The following is an 18,468-nucleotide window of genomic DNA, read 5'->3' as shown; positions in this document are numbered from 1 at the left end:
GGAAGGTGGAGTGGCACCTGAGGAAAATGCAGGTTTCCAAATCTCACTGGTGCCTGTAGGCAGGAACCATCCAGGCTTAACAAGATCTTAAAGCCAACTGCAGTGTTGAGTGTGGTATTTATTTACTCATTTTATTACAAGTCACAGGCTTTTTCAGCCTTTTTCAGGCTCTCAGGAAGGAAGGGCTCTGACCCACAGGGGCTACACAGCCTATGAAAAGGAGGTATTTTTTCTGCAGTAGCGCTAGAAAACAGCAAAACACACATTGAAGCAGGGAGGATTCTAAGCACTCAACATTTTCTCTTCCTTACAATTGATACCTTGGAAACACATTTATTTGGATGGCTATTGATCCTTTGAACGCCTGCAGCAGCTTTAAAAGCCTCTGCTGTTACAATGCACGGTCACAGTTCAGAGACTCTGGTAAGCAGAGCTTTCCTGACAAGGAAAACAAGTCTTGGAGCAGTTCCTAAAACTTCAGCAGGCAGATGCTAAACTTGTTAGAAGGCAAACTTAAATAACTGGTAATTGTTAAGGAGTTGGGGAAAACCCCAAGCAACTGATCTCTGCTAAGTCTCAAGACTGAAGCAGGGTTTCACAGCCACAAACCCATCCTCTGCTCTTGACTTCTCAGCAGAGATGCAGCAGAAATTGTTTCTGACAGGATATCCCTTACAGCACATCACAAGACAGTCAGTTTAGATCCAATTAAATCCACAAAACCACTACAAAAGCACCTTTACACCAGTCCCTAGCTGCAGTGGGATGAGCACTTTGCAACATGGCAGGTTTCTAAGGCAGCTGAGTGGAAAGGATTGAAATCAGACAGATAAAAACACCTTCATCCCAGTATACTACAGTTATTTCTGACAGACTTGAAAGAGGGACAGCACTGGAATATGTCACTGTCTTGCCAAACCTCTCAAAAACATCCTCTGTACAATGCTCACAGTGATCCTGGGAGATGGAATAATGTTAAATGCTGGCTTACTTCCAATTGCTACGTTGCACCAAAAGACATCTAAAAATATCTATTTTTCTCTGCTAAGTGATACTTCTCTACCTAAGCTATTAATGCACTTGCCAAAAGGACTGCCCTGTACTATCATGGGAAGAGATATGAGTGTCAGTGTGCTCTAAGGACCGAAAAAAATCCAAAAGAGAAAAATCACAGGTGACATTTTTACTTCCACAAACTCCTGCAACTAAAAATAGATTAATATTAAAGAGAAGTGGCAAAGAATAAAGGGGTGGCACTGCAAAGACAGTGCAAACAAACTGAAAAGAAGGGATTTTAGTCCCTTTAAAGGGCCTTCCTTATCTGTCCTTTAAACTTGATTCTGCAGCTGCAGGCACTGCAGTGGACAATCCCTTCCACAAACAACTTGAGCTCTCTCCTAACAACAATTGCTTTTTTTGCCCTCTTTGCTACCTCTGCTACTCTGTGCCAGGACCACATTGTCAGGAAACTTTTCCTCATTTCCAGCCTCAGTTTATTCAAGGCCACTTGATCCCTGTGTGTTCTTGTGCCAGCATTGTCCCTTAGTTCCCCACCTCGTGCTGCCTCCCCAGAGTTCTGGATTTATGGGTGGGGCATGAATTTATGGGCAGGGCATGAATTGATATCCTTCCAGCTGGAGGATATTGGTGGATATTGGTGGATACTGAAGGACACTGGTGGATATTGGTGGCTGACTGCATCTGCCAGCAGAAGGAAACTCCCTCCCATGGATGCTGTGCCCTAAACCATGCCATGTTTGTGCAAACTTTATCTGCGTTTGTTTCCATCAGCACTTGAGTCCAGGCTCCTTTATATTTTCAGAAACAAACCTTATCTAGTATTCATCTTCAAATCATAAATTCTGCTGCTAAAATGGAATACTTCCCCGTGCTCCATAAAAGAGGCAGGAACAAGCACAGAATAAACAGTTTGACTGCTGGACTGACTTTTCTATTTTATGGGCTCTGACAATCTGAGGTCAGGTCAAACACAATACAGAAAAATACTCTCCAGTGGAGATGCAAAAAATCCTTATAATTGAGGACTTTCCGTTCTAAAAGGTTTTTACATTTAGTTTTTCACTTGAGATGCAATGTTCAAAACAACTGCAAGATCTGAAATTAATTTTTCAGCTTAACTAGAAAAAGCAACCTCCAGTGTATTAGAGAAACAAATTTTGCAAACTCATTTTGTCAAATAGTTTCCATTAACATATTTATGCTGCCACATTATCCATACAACACTTGTTGCACATATATATATATAATATATATATAAAATAATTTTTTTTAAAAAGGTTTTCTGGTAAGCTACCTAGCTTAGCACTTGCTGCTGACAGCCTGGGCTAGCCCTACAACTTTGGTGTGGCTTAAACATTTCAAAGAGTAATAAATCATGCCTGGGATCTATTGTTCTGTCAATACTTGAGACAGAAACAGGGCAGAGAGCTCTTCCCCTGTACAAGTGGAATGCTGGAAAACACTGACAATCCCAAAGTTAATGGTCTTTTGGGGAAGTATTCTCACTTTCCATGTTCCAGTTGGGAGGCCAAAGAATTCCAACTGTTCTGTAACACTTCCTACAAGAGTTTCATACCAACCATTTGCCTGAGTGATTTATACATCAGAATTTATGCTTTAAATATTATGAAGCATGTCTTAAAAGTAGAGCCATGGCTGCACAGTGCTTGTTTTTGCCATTAAAATCTGTTACCTAGGAAATGACCCCCTTCTGCCACCAAAGGAATCCAGGGTGTAATTATTCTTAAGCAGTTACTAAAAGGTGAATTTAATGCAGTGGGGTGAAAATGTTTAAATTGCATAAAAGTTTAAAGGAGGAAAAAAAAAATTATGCTGGGGTGAATAGTGCCTGGTGTTAAGGCTGCCATGGGAAAAATACATACAATAGATGCTGTATAAAATTAAATATAACTTAATTGAATGATGATTGCTTAATTTATTTTATTACCTAAGAAAAACTCAGCGCAACAACTACCAATAAATGTGCACTGCAAAACAGAATTCATGCTGGAATTCATGGAGAGAGTCATGCAACCAGCTCCTCTACAATCCTTACAAATGCATGTCTAACCAAAGCTGACACACAGCAAATAGATACAGAGAAAATCTGGAGAAAGAAACACTGTGAAATGTAAGAGCAGATCTAAAGGGTTGGCCCTTTAAAATTAAAGAAGCAGGGATAATATTTAAATAAATGCATCCTTACAAGGAAAAAAAAAATCAACATCTTTATGCCATTACTTAAAGCACTTTCACACTCTATTTTTAAATCTTCCACTACCAAAACCACTCTAAAAATAAAGGCTGATAATAGCCTAACCCTTGCCTTGCTCCCTCCAAGGATGATGTGGAAACACTTAATTACTGGCTTTAGTTTTTTACACTCCTTTCCCTGGCAGCCCTTGGGTTTGTGCTCTCCCTGCTTTCATCTCCAGCCTGGGGCTGGGTGCAGGTGTGGAAGTGACCCAGGGGCTGTGGCTTGTTAGGTACGGAAGAGCCACATGTTTCTGTGGAATGGGAAACACACAGATATGGTAAATTCTCCTCCAGCCTCCCAGCACACAGGGACAGACTGCTCAGCACCACCAGGGGCTCCTCCTGCTCCCTCCTGATAAGGGAACAGCTCAGCAGGGAATTCCTCTCCTTCCCAGCACAACACAAAGCATTAATCACATCAGCTCACCTGGCCCACAATAAAACACCACTGCAGACTCTTAACCTATGCAGATGTCAAGCCCACCTCTCTGCTGATTCTGCAAAAGCTCCTCTGTGTCCCAGCAATAAATGCACCTAAAATACAGCAGTGACTGCAGGAGCTTTACTCAGACCTCTGTAACCTCAGGAACTTCACCAGCAAAAGATTTTACCAGGTACCTGAGGAGTTGCAAAAGTGTAAAACATTATGGACAGCTCTTGCTTACTGTGCTCGGAACAGTGCAGGTGAGCAGCAACAAAAGGCCACAATGGGGACCAGGGGAATGATGAGATCCCAAAAGCATTTGAATAGTGCACAACAACTCACCAGAAATCCATGTAATTAGCTGTGAGAGAATCATTAGAAGAGAATATTGTGGTACAGTGGATGTGCACAGCCAATGAGCTGGGACAGGGAATTAGGAAGAACAATCATCAGAGGAGTGAAGGGCTAGCACTAGCCAAACAGGGAGCAAGGAGTCAGCTGTGCACATGGCTTCCACTTCATAAATTTGGATTTACATTTTTAAGGAAAAAAATCCCTGATTTTATTGAAAAGAACTTTTCAATGCATGACATTTTATTTGCTAACAAGCATGTGCATCACACTTTTGGAGGTTGTCTGGGTACCTGTGTTCATGTTTCTGGCCAAAAACTGTCTGGAAACTTCACTTCAACAACTCTGGCAGCAGGAAGCCTGGGGGATCATCCCTTTTCCAGAACACCACATTAAAAGGTTAAATCACTGCTCTAAATATGTGCTTACATTTTGGTGACATTTTACAGACACGAAGCGTTTTTTGACAATTATTCCATGAGTGCAGAAATGAGTGCACACCTACACTTCATTTAATATACAGTGAGTTGCATTCCCAACTCGGAGCAGATGCACAGAAAATATTGTGTCCCCATGTCATCCCTGATTAGCCAATTCCTGTCATTTTGGGATTTACACTGGAGCTGCTGCCAGTTCTGCAGCTCAGCTGCCAGACAGGGAGGTGGTTCTTCAGCACAGAGGTGGATACCAGGCTGTGCCAGCTGGACCCAGTGCACAAGCCTGAAAAGGGAAAAAACCCCACAACAATCCCACAAAAAGAATTAACTCTGTGATCTTTCTCTTGCTCAAGTCAGCATTTTCAGAGAGAACTGATTTTTAAAACAACATAGATCACACCCAGGACAAGAGACATCCATGGAACAGCACCAGGGTAAACAGAGTGAACAAATCCCACAAAAACCTGTGTGCCCCAAGGTAAACAGGGTGAACAAGCCCCACTGGAGGCTGGGGGCAAACACCACCACAGCACCTTTTCCATGGGCTCTGTTTCACGTTCTCTCCTTATTGCCAGGCAGAGGTGTGACTCTGGCACACCACACACCTCCTTCTAATAAATCCTTTATTTGGCTGATGTGGAGTGCTAATATTTGGGTAGCAAGGATGATCTTTCAGGTAACAGACTTTCCTGTAAGGTAAGCACAGAGCACAGTTCTAATATTTGCACAGATGAGAAAGGAGGTCACAACGGGTTCCATTTCCTCAAGGAACTGCTCCGGCTGACGTCAAGAGACAGTTTGCATAAATATGGCCAAGAAGCAGGATTTAACCCGCCACAATAAACTGGAAACACTCACTTGGATTGGGCTAGAAAAATAAGAAGCCTTAGGAGGAAAAAATTAGAAGTGTTTGAGAGACAACATTCATGATGACATCAGTTTCCTCCAGCAATATGCAAAAGTGAGAAAGCTTCCAGATGGGAGTGCCTTCAGTTAACCTCCAGATTCTTGGGTCTTTTTTGGCTTTTTTGATTCATAATCTCTGGACCAAACCATCTTATTTTCATATTAGATCTGTTTTTCAGAATATTCCCATGGCTCTAAAATTTCTAAGGTGTAAACACATAAAAAGCTGCGCTAAGCATCAAGATATGTGCATTGGAATAAAACAGGATGCAGACACAAACTGAGTGCTATTTTAAGATTTGTGGTGGTAGCAAAAACTTGCAGAGATTTGTGCAGGAGCTCTTTCACTGGTTTTGGCTAAGTGCCCAGCTAAGTCCTGACAACACTTGAGATGTTCAAAAGGGAATTTTCTGTGATTATAGCATGAAATACACTGAGTTGATCTCATATCTTGCATTGTACACCACTTTATCCAAAAGCAGAGGGCTAGACTTAATGGTATTATTAAATTATAGATTTATCACACTCTGAGTTCCATTGTCCCTGATTTTTTTCTTTCAGCTTTACATTTTAGATGCTGGTAAACAGGCACTGTGATAGTCAGGCTTCTGCTGAGGGTCACATCCCAGAGCAACTCTCCTGTCAATCCCACACCCTGCAAAGCAAGCAGGGAAAGCAGCCCCATCCCTGCTCACTGACACCAATCAAACACACCTTATTTTAAAATGCACCACAGGATGTCTCACTGGCCTGTGAGATCCCAAAGCAGACAGCTGGGACAGAAGCTGGATTTGGAAGCAGACTTTGCTCTAGCATGTAGGAGAGCTGAGTGACTGTGTCTGAGTGCAGCAGGAGCGTGAAATGCACTGACCTTTCTTGGCCAGGTTGCTGTTGGGTTCATACTTCTCAATCAGCACTTGAACTTGCTCTTGTTTGAGAGGTGGGTAAAGGATCTCGTTCAATCGTGGATCCCGCTGCTTCAAATTGATGAAGTCCATCATCTGATCCACAGTAAGGTAGGGCTTGCTCTTGGCACCACTGCAGAGAAATTAAAGCAAAGTCATGTTAAAACATTTCCTTGAAGTCTGATTCTGGGTCTGAAACTTCCCAAGGAAACTGAAACAAGATTCATACAAAACTATCACATAACAGAAACATCACTCCACTGTGTCTCTGCACAGTGATTATTTATTTTGATTTATTTTGCCAAAGTTTCTCCATCACACATCTAGGAGGAACATCTCTGAAAATGTTCAGCATTACTGGCATCAATGGGAAGACTTGAGGCATTGCTAAAAGCCTTTCATTCCTCCGAATTCTTGGAATGGAGCTATTTAACAAAGCAAAAGAGAAAACAGCCGTGGGATTCAATTCCCAGCTTGCCACAACCACTCTGCTGGCACTCCTGGCCCAGCTATTTGGGTTACTGCTGAATAATAGCAGCCCTGATTGCATTATTCTGGTGATTTGTGTGGGTACCTTTTTTATAAACCTTCTAAAAGCTTCGAGGTGCTCTGCAAGGCAAGCAAAAAGCTGCCTGTTTGGGGAGGCAGTGAGGAGAGCAGAGTCTGGCACAAGCTGTGCCCTGACAGAAACCCAGGCTTGCTGTCCTGCCTCCACTGACCAGGCTGTGCTCAAAGTGAGGCACACAGATTGCTGCAGGGGTAGGAGCACCAGGACTTACAGAGCTCAGAACTGAATAGATCAAATCAGTTGTAGCTGGCTGCTAATTTAATTTCACGGTGTGAATCCATCATACACAAATCCTAAAAGTTGCTGCATTTTTTTCCCAGTCCTAATTAAGCTTTTGGGGGTGATTATACATATTCTCATGCCTATTTTGTGCTGTTATTGCTTATTACTCTTCTTTCTTTACTTTCTCGGAAACCTAAAGTGTCCTGATCAATGCAGAAAAACAAGACCTGGCAGTTCTGCTCCTCTAGGAACAAATTCCTTTAAAACTCAAGCCATCAGAAGTGGAGGTAAAAGCCTGGGAGAGAAGGAGCCCTTGATCCAAGATTAAATAACAGCCCTGCTTGACATTTGAATCTGTCACTGGCCAGCCCTGCATGCTGCTGTAGTGTAAATAACCCACTTTGCCGTGGCCAGCCCAGAAAATCAGTGAATGGGGAAAATAAATAAATAAAGCAGTGAGAGTGCTTCCTTACAACTCAGAGAAGATGTGGTCGATCTCAGGCCGAGGGCAGAGGTTGTTCAGGAACACTCTGTACACTTCAGGCGTGAAGTCATCTTGAGGGATTGAATCATTCTGTGAAATGGGGAAACAAACAGTGAGAGAGACATACAGCACTGTTATATGTTCTCTGCACACTGAGCACTCGGTTTTGGCTGCTTTTGATTTCCGTCCTGCAACCCAGAGGAGCCCAGGTTCTGCAGGGTTGTAAGCTCCCCTGAATGCCAGAGCATCTTAAAGAGTACAGCTTTAAAAAATACACACAAATATATCTGTATTTTAATTTTAGTTATTATATTATGTATAATATTGTTTATTTTATATAATATTATTTATTATATTTTATATATAATATAATATATTTATTTTATGTACTATATATCTGTATTTTTTTATTGATTATTTTTTATATTTCAGCTTCCATGAGTCCCAGGTATGTCATCCTCTGAGCACCTGGGAAGGAGGAGGAAGGCACAAGTCCCTACCTGCCCCCGAGCAGAAATGGGTGTACCAGCCCTGCTGAGTCTCTGAGCTCACCCCAGCAGTGCTGAGCCCGTGGTTGTCAGTGAGCAGAGCAGCAGCATCACAGGGGTGAGGATGTCACTCATCCTCCCAGAGCTGTCACACAGCTGGGGAGCAATGTGGGTCACTGTGTCACTGCTGCTACACTTGTTCCCTGGCAGCAGCAGGGATCCTTCCTGCACATACACGTTCAGGATGCCACAGTTCTGGGCAGCACTCAAGCAGCACAGCTCTGCCATCCATCTTTATCTTTGTCCTGAACACTCAGTGTGACACACTGGGCAACCAGACTTCTTTTAGAGAAATTGATAAAAATGCTCACCTGCAGAACACATGCCAGCTTTTTTTTTCCCTTACATCTTCTACAATTTAGAGTGATTTAATTTTAGAGTGATTTAAATTTAGTCCAACTTCTAGGTGACAATTTCATCATCCTCACTACATTTTTCTCTGAAAAAATCAAATTACTGTGGGCATTTACTGTACTGAGTATAAGAGTCCTTGATCCAAAGCTATGGCATGTGGTCTCTGGGAGCACCATGGCCCACAGGATGGCTCTCCATGCTCCAAAAAGGGATGAACTAGAGGAAGAGGATGGTAATTTGGGCACAGAGCTGCTTGCTTAGCAAGGCTAGCTGGGGCATGCAGTGCCTGTGTTCCTGTGCCTGTTCAGCAGCATTGCCAGGGGAACCTGCAGCATGGCTCAAGCCTTTGTTGGACCCAAGGAAACTTTGCTGTGCTCTTCCTGCCTCAGGTTACAAGAAGTAAACAATGCCACAGGCATCACTTTGTGTCCTTTCATCCGAAATCCACACAGCCTTGAGAAGGCTTTATCCTGTTTCTGTCCATAGGAGTCAATCTGTCCCAGACTGACCAGTCTGGGCTGTCCTCTGCTCTGCCTGGACAACCATCCCCAGGCTCCCACATTCTGGGTGACCCCACCAGATCCTTAACCCTCCTTTTCTGGCAGGCTGGGGTGGCTGCAGGGTGAGCTGGCTCAGACTCCCCCAGCCAGAGCCTCCCTGTGTGTGTGCTCCACATGGGATCAATCCCTGAGCCAGGTAACTCACTGCTGCCAAAGCCAGGGCCAGGCTGGATGGAGAAGGGGGAATGCTGAGGGGACAGCATGAAAACAGGGCTGCCAGTGGCACTGCCCCCATGGCACTAAAAAACTCCAGCTGTGCAGCTCTCGGTGCCAACACCTGTGTTTGCCTTGAGGCTGGGATTCCCAAAGCTTGGGAATTCTCCAGTTAGATCTGCCAGCCTGCCCTCCCCTGCTCATAACCCCTGTCCAGCAGGGTGCTGCTCCTCAGCCAGGCCTTTTCAATGATTCTCTGAGAATTCACCACAGAGCTACAGCTACATCAAGCCACTATTTTTTTCTTTACAAGGGATTTGAAGGTGCTCAGCTGAACAAAAGTTTATTTCTTCCAACAGCCTGAGATCCAGAACCTCAGACCCAATTAGCAGACATCACTTTGCCTCCCTGTGTCTCCAAACACCCACTGCAAAGAGAACAACCAACATGAGCCCTCAGGCACTAGTGTACAGCGCTTTTTAATAGGTGTTTCCTAGCAGTACCATCACCAGTGGGTACAAACCACAGATATCTAGATGGGAGACTGAAGCCACCTCAGGCACACCTCCCACAGCCACATTTGGCTTCCAAAAGCCTGTATGCCCCCAGGGATGGAAATACACTGCCCCCTGACTCAGGCTGGTCTGAGCCATCCCCGTTCCAGAGGAACCACCCACACACCTTATGGGCTCATCTCTTTGTGACACCAAGGAACAGAGCACAAACCCTCTGCACCACATGAGAGCATCCCTCCTTTCCAGCCTAGCTCAACGCTGGCATTCCATTTTATTCCTTGATTAGATTCTCTACTAATTTCAAGCCCTGCTGATTTAGGATTTGCCTGCTAACCTGCCTGCTTTTGTAACATCTGTATCCAGTCTGTTACGTATTTGGCAGCATGAGAGCTAATTCAGATTATTTGCACAGATTGGACTCAAGAGCTGGTTATTTTATTTTAACACTCAAGCTTGCTGGTGCTTTATTGTGAACCCTGACATTAACTAGAAGGCAAAAACCACTTTTCACAGCCAAAAGGCCAGCTAAAATAAAACTCTCCAAATTCTATTTAAGGCACCTTCAACCAAAACAAACAAAAAACATCCAACAATAACAAAAAGCAACCTTATTTCCAAAAGATAGCCAAGTTTTAAACAAAACCAACACAGGGGAATCAGACAGCAGTCAGAAATTCATTGGGGTACTTTAAAACTTTGTTTAAATGTTTATTTAATCTTTCTGCTTTTAGATCTGCTGGATGATGACTGTTCCAAAAATCAGGGTTTGATCCTCCAAGACTCCACACAGGCCAGTTGTGACCCAGAAAGAGAGAAATAATTAAAGCCATGTTTTGAAAAGTGCTTGACTTGAGGCCCATGTCTCATCCCACTGTGATCATGCCCTGCTGCTCAGCACTGCAGAGAATCCATCTCTATTAAGGTCCTTAAAGACAAAATAAAGGATTTATTTCAGCAACTCTGAGGGTCCTCTCTGGCGCTACTCCTCAGGAGGAAAACAATTACCTGGGCAAGGAGAACTCTTGCTCCTCTTGCACTAAGTGCAGAGCCTGCAGGTTTTTTCCCTGGGGATTGGGGCTGATGGATGGGGTACCTGTCCTGTCACAGAAAATCCACACAGGGACACTGTCCCCTGTCACTGTGAGAGGCACATGAGGGAATATCCCAGGCTTCAAGATCCACTCCCAAGTTCCAAGAGCTGCAGAACACATGGTGTGAAGCTCATGGCCAATGAGCTCCATATCCTCCCAGAGCAATGAGAGGTGGGCAAGCTCAGGGAGAAAATCCACGAGGCATGAATATGAAAATGCAGAGCCTGAACTGCTAACATCCATGAGAGATTTTCATGAATTCTCTGAATAATTTGGCTGAGCAAGCTCCCTGATATTCATGTCTTGCGTGCCGCTGGAGTCCACTGCTCTCCCAAGGTTTTATGGTAACACCATGTGTCCTGCAGTAATAGGGCAGAAAAGCTGGAGCTAAGAATTTCACTTGCTCAAATAAACAGGAACACAAAGGAAGGGAGATGTGGTTGAAGTTCTGCTTCTCTTCCATTCCCTTACCTCCATGAGATTCAGTTTTGCCCCTCCAAAGTATTTTCCAAAGATGATCACCACAGTTCTCTTTGGTGCATGCAGCACATTTCCCTTTTGTCCCAACCAAAGAAAGGATCTACTTCATACTCTGAATCATTTTCAAGATGGTATCCCAGCAACAAGCATCCAGCAGTGTGTATGTAAAACTGGCTCTACTTAGATAAATAGCAGAAAAGGCTGCAGTTTCTTTCAAAGACCCAAATGGTATTTAAATTTTCCTTTCACAGACACGTAGTAAACGGAAGGAATAAATCAGCTGATTCAGAAAGCAGCGCCTCAGAGATTTTTTTTGCACACTTTGTCTTGTTTGCTATCAATTAAATGGAAACTCATCTTTAAAACCTTTCTCTCCACATTTCTAACCTCACAATATTACTTCAGATAAGATTATTACAGTATTTTATACCTACTTTGCTGACATTCCTTGGAATTTTATTTAAACCTACGAAGGAAGGTCTCACTGAAGGGGTGTTTGAGGGTTGGCTGGGAAAGATTCTGCTCCTCTGTTCTGGAGCTGCAGGAAGGGGCTCTGTTAAACCAGTGGGGGAGCAGATGTCAAGGAAACCTCTCAGCACAGAGCTTTTTGTATGAGTCAGGGGATCAGGAGATGCAGTGTGTCTCTGCTACAGAAGGGTTGTGCCCCATCTCTTGGACCCCTGAAGGAAGGAATTATCCTGCAGGAACCTGTCCTGGGATTAAAACCCAGCTTGAGCAGAGAGGTGAGAGCACATGTCCCACTGCGGTTGCTCCCAGCCTCACCCAATCTGTGACTCCAGAGTTAACTGGAATCACCTGCTCAAGGTCATGCCATCTGAAAAAGGCTTCTTAAGGGCCAGGTGCCATCCTGGAAATGCTCTGGGTTGAGGACAGCTCCTGGATGAGCAGGATGCAACGGCTGCATGCCTGCAGTGTTAGCATCTCCCACAGCACATTTCCACAATTCCTTCATGCACCTTTTGGATAAGGCAGGGAGGTTTAGCCTGTCACTTATCTGCAGCTACAGATCACACCTCAGGCTAACACTGAAATTGTGCAAAGATCACTTATCCTTCAAATGGCCTCACAGGATTCCTCCAGGACAGCTCACACAAATCTGCCCTTCCTTTGAATCCTTTCAGGCTTCTTCCAGTGCCCCTGATCCCAAACAACTCCAACCCAAAGGCACTCAGAGGGCTCTCAGGAACCTCGGGGTGGGAAAGCCAGAGCTGCTGCTGAGGAGCCATCCAGAGCAAAGGCAGCACAGAGCAGAGGACACAGCAGCCAAGCCCAGCCAAGCTTGTAGGAGCATCAGGGGATAGGACGGTCAGGATGGATGGAGATGAGAGATCTCCGAGGCCAGGTCAGGAACTTGTGGTTTACTGCAAAGGGCCTGGGTGCAGGGCCCTGCTGGGAGCTGCCAGCCACAGCTCAGAGCAGGCCTGACAGAAGAGAGGGGGAGAGAGGACGAGAGGGTAAGAGAGCAAAAGGGCAAGAGAGCAAAAGGGGTAAGAGAGCGAGGTTCTCCTTACAATACAATAAATCTTCTGGGTTGAATATTCTAATTTGTTGTCTCATATAGCACAGCAGTTCTATTATCATTATAGCACAAGGATTCCATATCACCAGAGTTTTGTGCCTCCTCAATGTTTCTCGTAGGCAGCTCCTCTAAGCACTGACTCTTCCTGGTCGTTGCAACAGCCATCTGACTCCAGCTCCCACCAATCCACTCTTTTATACCACTGTTCTTATTGGCTACAGGTGTGACCTGTTAACATCAGGCCTGCTCCTAATCTTTAGTAATTGGTTCAGCTGCAACTCTTTAGGGGGTAAGATTGCACTCTATACACTTTCATTTACCCATACTGTCTCCCCCTACACTAATTTTTACTAACTAATCTAGTACAATATACAAATTTTATAGCATTTACATACAGCCTGTAAGAATCATTACATTACCACACTGTGTTACATTTTAAACTTTAAAAACTCCTCTTTGGGGCCCTTCTGCCAAGCTGGCAGGGCCTGCTCTGACCCTTGAAGCTGCCTGCAAGCAGAGGGTGTTGCTCCATCAAAAGGGGATCACCTTCAGCCGGCCACACCATTGTTTTCTTCATTGTTTGAGGTGTCTCAAAGCTTGCTTTCATTTCAATCTCCCTTATAGTTTCCATATTCTCAAAACCTTTTGCCAGGCAATCATATTGATAAGGCTTTCCTGTTCCATGTCCCCCACAAGAGCTTGCTCGGTGCTTACCCTGGAGGAGGGCAGGTTGCAGGCCTCCAGCGCCGTCTCCACGCGCTTTCTGTCCGAGGAGAACAGGCGGTAAATGCTGCAAGGGGCACAAACACAGGGTTTGCTGTAAACACCTGCCTTGATGGCCCTTGTGGCTCAAGGACTGAGTATCTCCCAGCAGCCTATTGCATCTTTAGCCATTTGTTTCCCTTTGCAGGCTGCTCAGTACAGAGTGGAGTTTGACAGTACACAGGTTTAACCCTACCCCACACCAGCCCCTATCACAGCAGGCATTTATTTCAGCCATCACTGGTCTCCTCATTCCCCCAGTGCCATGCAATTTGAATCTGCTTATTTACACATATCCCTGATATAAAGAAATTATGCTGCTTCTTTTATTTTTTTTTTAATTTTTAATTTTCACAAGTGGAAAGAACCAGGGCAGAGAGGCAGAACGCCTGTGCCCCAAGGGCATTTGAGCAGAGACACCCCATCATCACTGTTATAAAGAGAGGGTAAAATTATTCTTCTAGGCACAGGGGTCCCCAGCTCATCCCAAACACATCTTCACAGCCCAAAGCCAGCAGAGAGCACGTGGCAAGGAAGGGGAACAGCACTTACTTCTTCAGAGGAATGCGCCCCTCTGGAGTCACCTGCAGCTTGAGCTTTGTATAGCTGTGGAGAGAAAAGCACCCTGCTTTATTTTTACAGCATTTTCAAGGAGCTCTCCATCACCTTCTTAGCTCTGGGCTAGTGCTCTGATCATGTGGCAAGTCCCACTCAACTCCTCCTCCCAGCAGGAAAACATGTTGGGATATCATTATTGACCACAAACCTTCTACTGTCTGTCCTGAGAGAACTGTAAATGAGTTTTACAGCAACATCATCTGGTGAAAAATGTGGCAACACTTAAATATTTTAGAGGACTTTTTTTCTTTTTTTTTTTTTAGAAAACTCAGCTTTTTCACTTCACCCACTGGTCTGCCAAGAGAAGAAGGAACTGCAAGGTTCTAATAAACTTTCCTTTTCTTCCCAACAGAAAATGCCATTAGCAACCACTTCAAAAGCACAGTGCACGTTGAAACTAGGATGACTGGGATAGGAACATTTCTACAAATCCTTGACTGCCCACAGTTTCATCTTCTGGAAACTGAAGCCTTTCGTGCTACTGTGTCACCAAGCACAACCTCCAGCACTGAGGGAGATTAAAACAAAAAAAATCACAACAGTTATTTAAAAAAACCCAAAAGTTTCTTTTATTTTGCCTTCTAGTTTTTCAAAATTTGACTACATTTTGGTGACATTGAGTGTTTTCCTCTATAACCAAGGAGGTTAGAAATAACAGAAGATGTCCAAAAGCTGTTTATTATTGCACTCCCAGTGCTCCAAGGAACTACATGTCATAGAGAAAACCCCTTCATTCTGCTCTAATGCAATCTGGTTTTCTCTTTCAACGAAAGGGTTCTGATAGGACTCCAACCAACCCTTTGCTTAGTACACCAGTTATAATGGGGAAATAATTTAATCTTCAAAGTCATACATTTCTTAAGTGGCTGATTTGGCATCCGCGCAGAGGAGCTGGGAAACCTTACGGTTTCCAAGTGATTTATTAATTAGTGGGAAAAAACACAGGAATGCCATGCTTGCCTGCCACTGAATCCACACAGTGTGTCCAGTGACTTCATCTTTAATTAATATGGCTTGAAAAGCTGCCAAGAAACAGCTCCAGCAAAGGAGCTATCCTGTAGCGTGTGATGAGACATTTCTCCCCTGGTTTGGGTAGGAAAGGGCCCATTAGGCACAGCCCAACCCTCCCCACTGCAGAGCTGCCAGCAGAGCCCACTGGGCACCTGGGCATTTCAGGGGCAGGGAATTGTACAACAAATCCCCCTCCAAGCCCTTCTCCAGCCTGTGGAGCTGAAGGAAGTCACAGCTCAGGTGGGCACACTCCCAGCAGGCAGGGCCAACAGGAAATGTGAAATGTTCCCATCCATCTGGGATTTTGTTTGCCTAAAACATCCCTGCTGCCCCAACACACCCTTGTCAGACACAATGCTGTGTTTCCAACAACACCCACCCTTCAGAGCTGCCTCAAGAATTCCTGCATGGGGAGGAAACATACACCCACAGATGCACATATCTCCCTCCCTCCCACAGCAGGCACCTGTGGCTCTGTGGGATTAAATTCAGCACTCTGAAACATTCTGACTCTGAGGGCAGCTCATGGAAGAAACCTCACAAAGTGCAGGAAAAGGGGAAGTTAATTTTGGAGGGAAGAAGATTTTAGGAAGGTAAGTTTAGCCCTGCCTGTGAGCAGGGAAAAGTGTTTGGGGGAGGCACTAAGCTGACTTTAAGCAGCTAACTCACAGGCTGGGGAGGTGCAGCCCCTCTTTTAGAAGCCCAAGAGGCCAGTGAGTATCCCAGTTCAACACCAGCACTTTCTGGCAGGCTTTGCCATGCTCTTCTCAAAGATCTGATTTCCACTAAACTGCCTCTCATCAGCTGAGAACTGCTGAATTGAGAATTGTCAGGTTGACAATTGTCAGTTGCTTCATGTCTTCCCTTTTACCCAAACCTTCTCAAAAACAGCTTTTCTGCTTCAAGGAAAGCAACCCAGAATCTGCCCACTCTGCCAGGCAATGCAGAGGAATGAATTCTCTCTGGATCACATGGAAATCAGAGAGATGGGACTGAGAAAAAGGGACTTCTGGCATTTTTCTTTTTTGTTTTGTTATCAATAAAAGACAAATAGGAAAACAAACCAGAAGCAAGTCAGTCCAGAATATTCTTTCTTTTTTAATGGAGACTTTCAGCCTAGAGCTGAAGCTTCAACTGTACAAGGGGCAGGGAACATGCAACTCTGACTTTTTCTGCAATGATTTCATAGTTTGCCAGGAGAACCCTAGAAAGGATTTCTGCTTAGATGACTTGTGGATAACAGGCTTTTTAGAGCCACAGGGACCAGGAGCTGTGTTTACAGAAGCGACACGGCACCAGAGCAGAAACAATGGATGCCAAGGTGAGTAAGAGGCTGGAGGAAGATGCTGCAGAGGGAGGAGCAGCTCCCTCAGGGTGACAGGCAGGGCCTTCTCCAGAAACAGGACACCCAGCTCCCAAGGTGACACAACCAGGGCCTTCTCCAGAAACAGGACACCCAGCTCCCTCAGAGTGACACCCAGCTCCCTCAGGGTGACACCCAGCTCCCAGGGTGACATCAGGGCCACTTACGCCTTCTCCAGGAACGCGTCCCTCGACATGTTCTGGGCCAAGAGATTTGTTGCCAGACTGAACACTTCATCTGACCATTCCTGTGAAGGAAAAAGTGAATAAATGAGGCTCAGTTTAGATGTTTAGTGACACAATGCAACACATTTTTGGAAATTATGCTTTGAATAAAAGGGCCTAATTAAAGCCTGAACTTGATTTTTCCAATTACATCTTCCCTCCTCATCTGTGAGACCTGTTTTTCTCATGCTAGAGAAAAAATGAAGACTGTTACAAATCGAAGTCCTGACTCTATCCAAGATAAGAAAGAAGCTTATAAACTCCCCAAGCAGCAGAAATACACAGGAGTACATTTCAATTACTCTGATGTGCAAGGAAGATGTAACTCCAAAGAACTCTTTCTCCCTGATTGCACATCCTCACACAGTGGTCCTATCCTCCACTAAATATTTTTCCAGGGAAGGAATGGCTTCCAAGGGATGTCCAAGAGGATCCAGATCCAAGGGACACCTTCCCCTAGACAGGCTGCTCCACATTGCTCCAGTCCTTTTCCTGCCTCCCTGACCTTTCCTGTTCCCAGCAGGGCTGACCATGATTATAAACTGAATTTTAGACTCAGAGTTTGTGCTGCTCTCCTCCCTCTAAGGTCTCTCCCACAGCTCTTCATTGCCAGCTTCAGTGTGTTTTTCCTTTCTAACCTGATGCTTATTCACAACCTTTAATTGCAAATCTTTTTCATCACAACTGTGGTTTTGGATTGGCTTCATTTCACCTCACTGAAAGAAAGGGAAGAAAACAAGCAGTGCCTTTGCAAACAATGCGACTGCTTTTTGTTTTAGTTGACAAAGCTTTCAGAGTTTTGTTCCAAACGAAAGTTAGGTTTCCTTTCCTAACAGTCCAAATCAAAAACTCCCACTGCCACCCTCTTTGGGAAATATTCCCTTCTCCTTGGCCTTTCTTTTTCTTGAGATAAAAATATATATTAAAAAAAAGAAGGATTCCCTTCAGACAAAAATGGATAGGGATGGAAAGTGTCATTGACTTCCACTGAAACAAATGTTCCTGTGAAACTTTGATGCTTGGAGCCTGTTTTACCTAAAACTCCTCATTTTTCCACATGACTAGGTGAATGATTTGAGAAGCTGGGGGAGTTTTCCACCTTTTTTATATGCTGAGGTTTTTTCCCTGATGTTATCAGACCTTGTTCCTGAAGCTGGTGTCCCACCTGTGCTCCCAAGGATAAGGCTGCCTGCATGCCCAGTGTTTTAGACTGTTTTGGTGGCCTCTGATGCCCTCCAGCTCTCAGATCCTGAGCCCATCCCATTCACCCTCAGAGATAACACCTCTCCTGTGCTGCTGTTTCTGCAAGAGAAACCTTCTTCCCTCACACACAGACTTGTTCTGGAGGCAAATCAGTGTTGCCCAGATAGTCCTCCCTCCACCCTCTTGTGTCATTCTTCTCCTTTAATTGTTTTTCCTTCTTAGGTCTAGTTTGGAAAAGCCAGGGGTGTGAGAAGGCAGAGGAGGAGGAGTCAGGCTCTTTAGCAACACAACTGCTTTGCTGTGAGTCCTGGAACAGAGAGCATATTAAGTGCAGCATCTGTTTTTCTTCTTGGCAACTCATTTTTCCAGGCTCAAAATAGGCTCATCTTGTAAACACTGCTTTGTTTAGGCACTAATAATAGCTGCCCAGGCTTCTCCCTGTGACACTGACAGCCACAGAGACTCACACAGCA

General features: G+C 44.6%; 1 protein-coding gene across 5 annotated transcripts in view; it reads right to left on the bottom strand.

The window, feature by feature from the left end:
* The window catches only part of PLCB1 (phospholipase C beta 1), a 281,298-nt gene that overhangs the window by 98,740 nt on the left and 164,090 nt on the right, over positions 1-18,468 (bottom strand). For all 5 annotated transcript variants that reach the window (XM_063152825.1, XM_063152826.1, XM_063152824.1 and 2 more), the window contains exons 5-9: positions 16,736-16,815; positions 14,129-14,182; positions 13,529-13,604; positions 7,563-7,663; positions 6,266-6,432 (exon numbers count right to left, since the gene is read on the bottom strand). In XM_063152825.1, coding sequence (XP_063008895.1) covers positions 6,266-6,432; positions 7,563-7,663; positions 13,529-13,604; positions 14,129-14,182; positions 16,736-16,815 — 478 coding nt within the window. The remainder of the gene's footprint in view (positions 1-6,265; positions 6,433-7,562; positions 7,664-13,528; positions 13,605-14,128; positions 14,183-16,735; positions 16,816-18,468) is intronic.

The sequence above is a fragment of the Melospiza melodia genome, chromosome 3 (assembly GCF_035770615.1).
Source record: "Melospiza melodia melodia isolate bMelMel2 chromosome 3, bMelMel2.pri, whole genome shotgun sequence".
In the NCBI taxonomy this organism is placed as follows: Eukaryota; Metazoa; Chordata; class Aves; order Passeriformes; family Passerellidae; genus Melospiza; species Melospiza melodia.
Note: the sequence above shows the minus strand (reverse complement) of the source record. Positions and strands in the feature narration are given on the sequence as shown.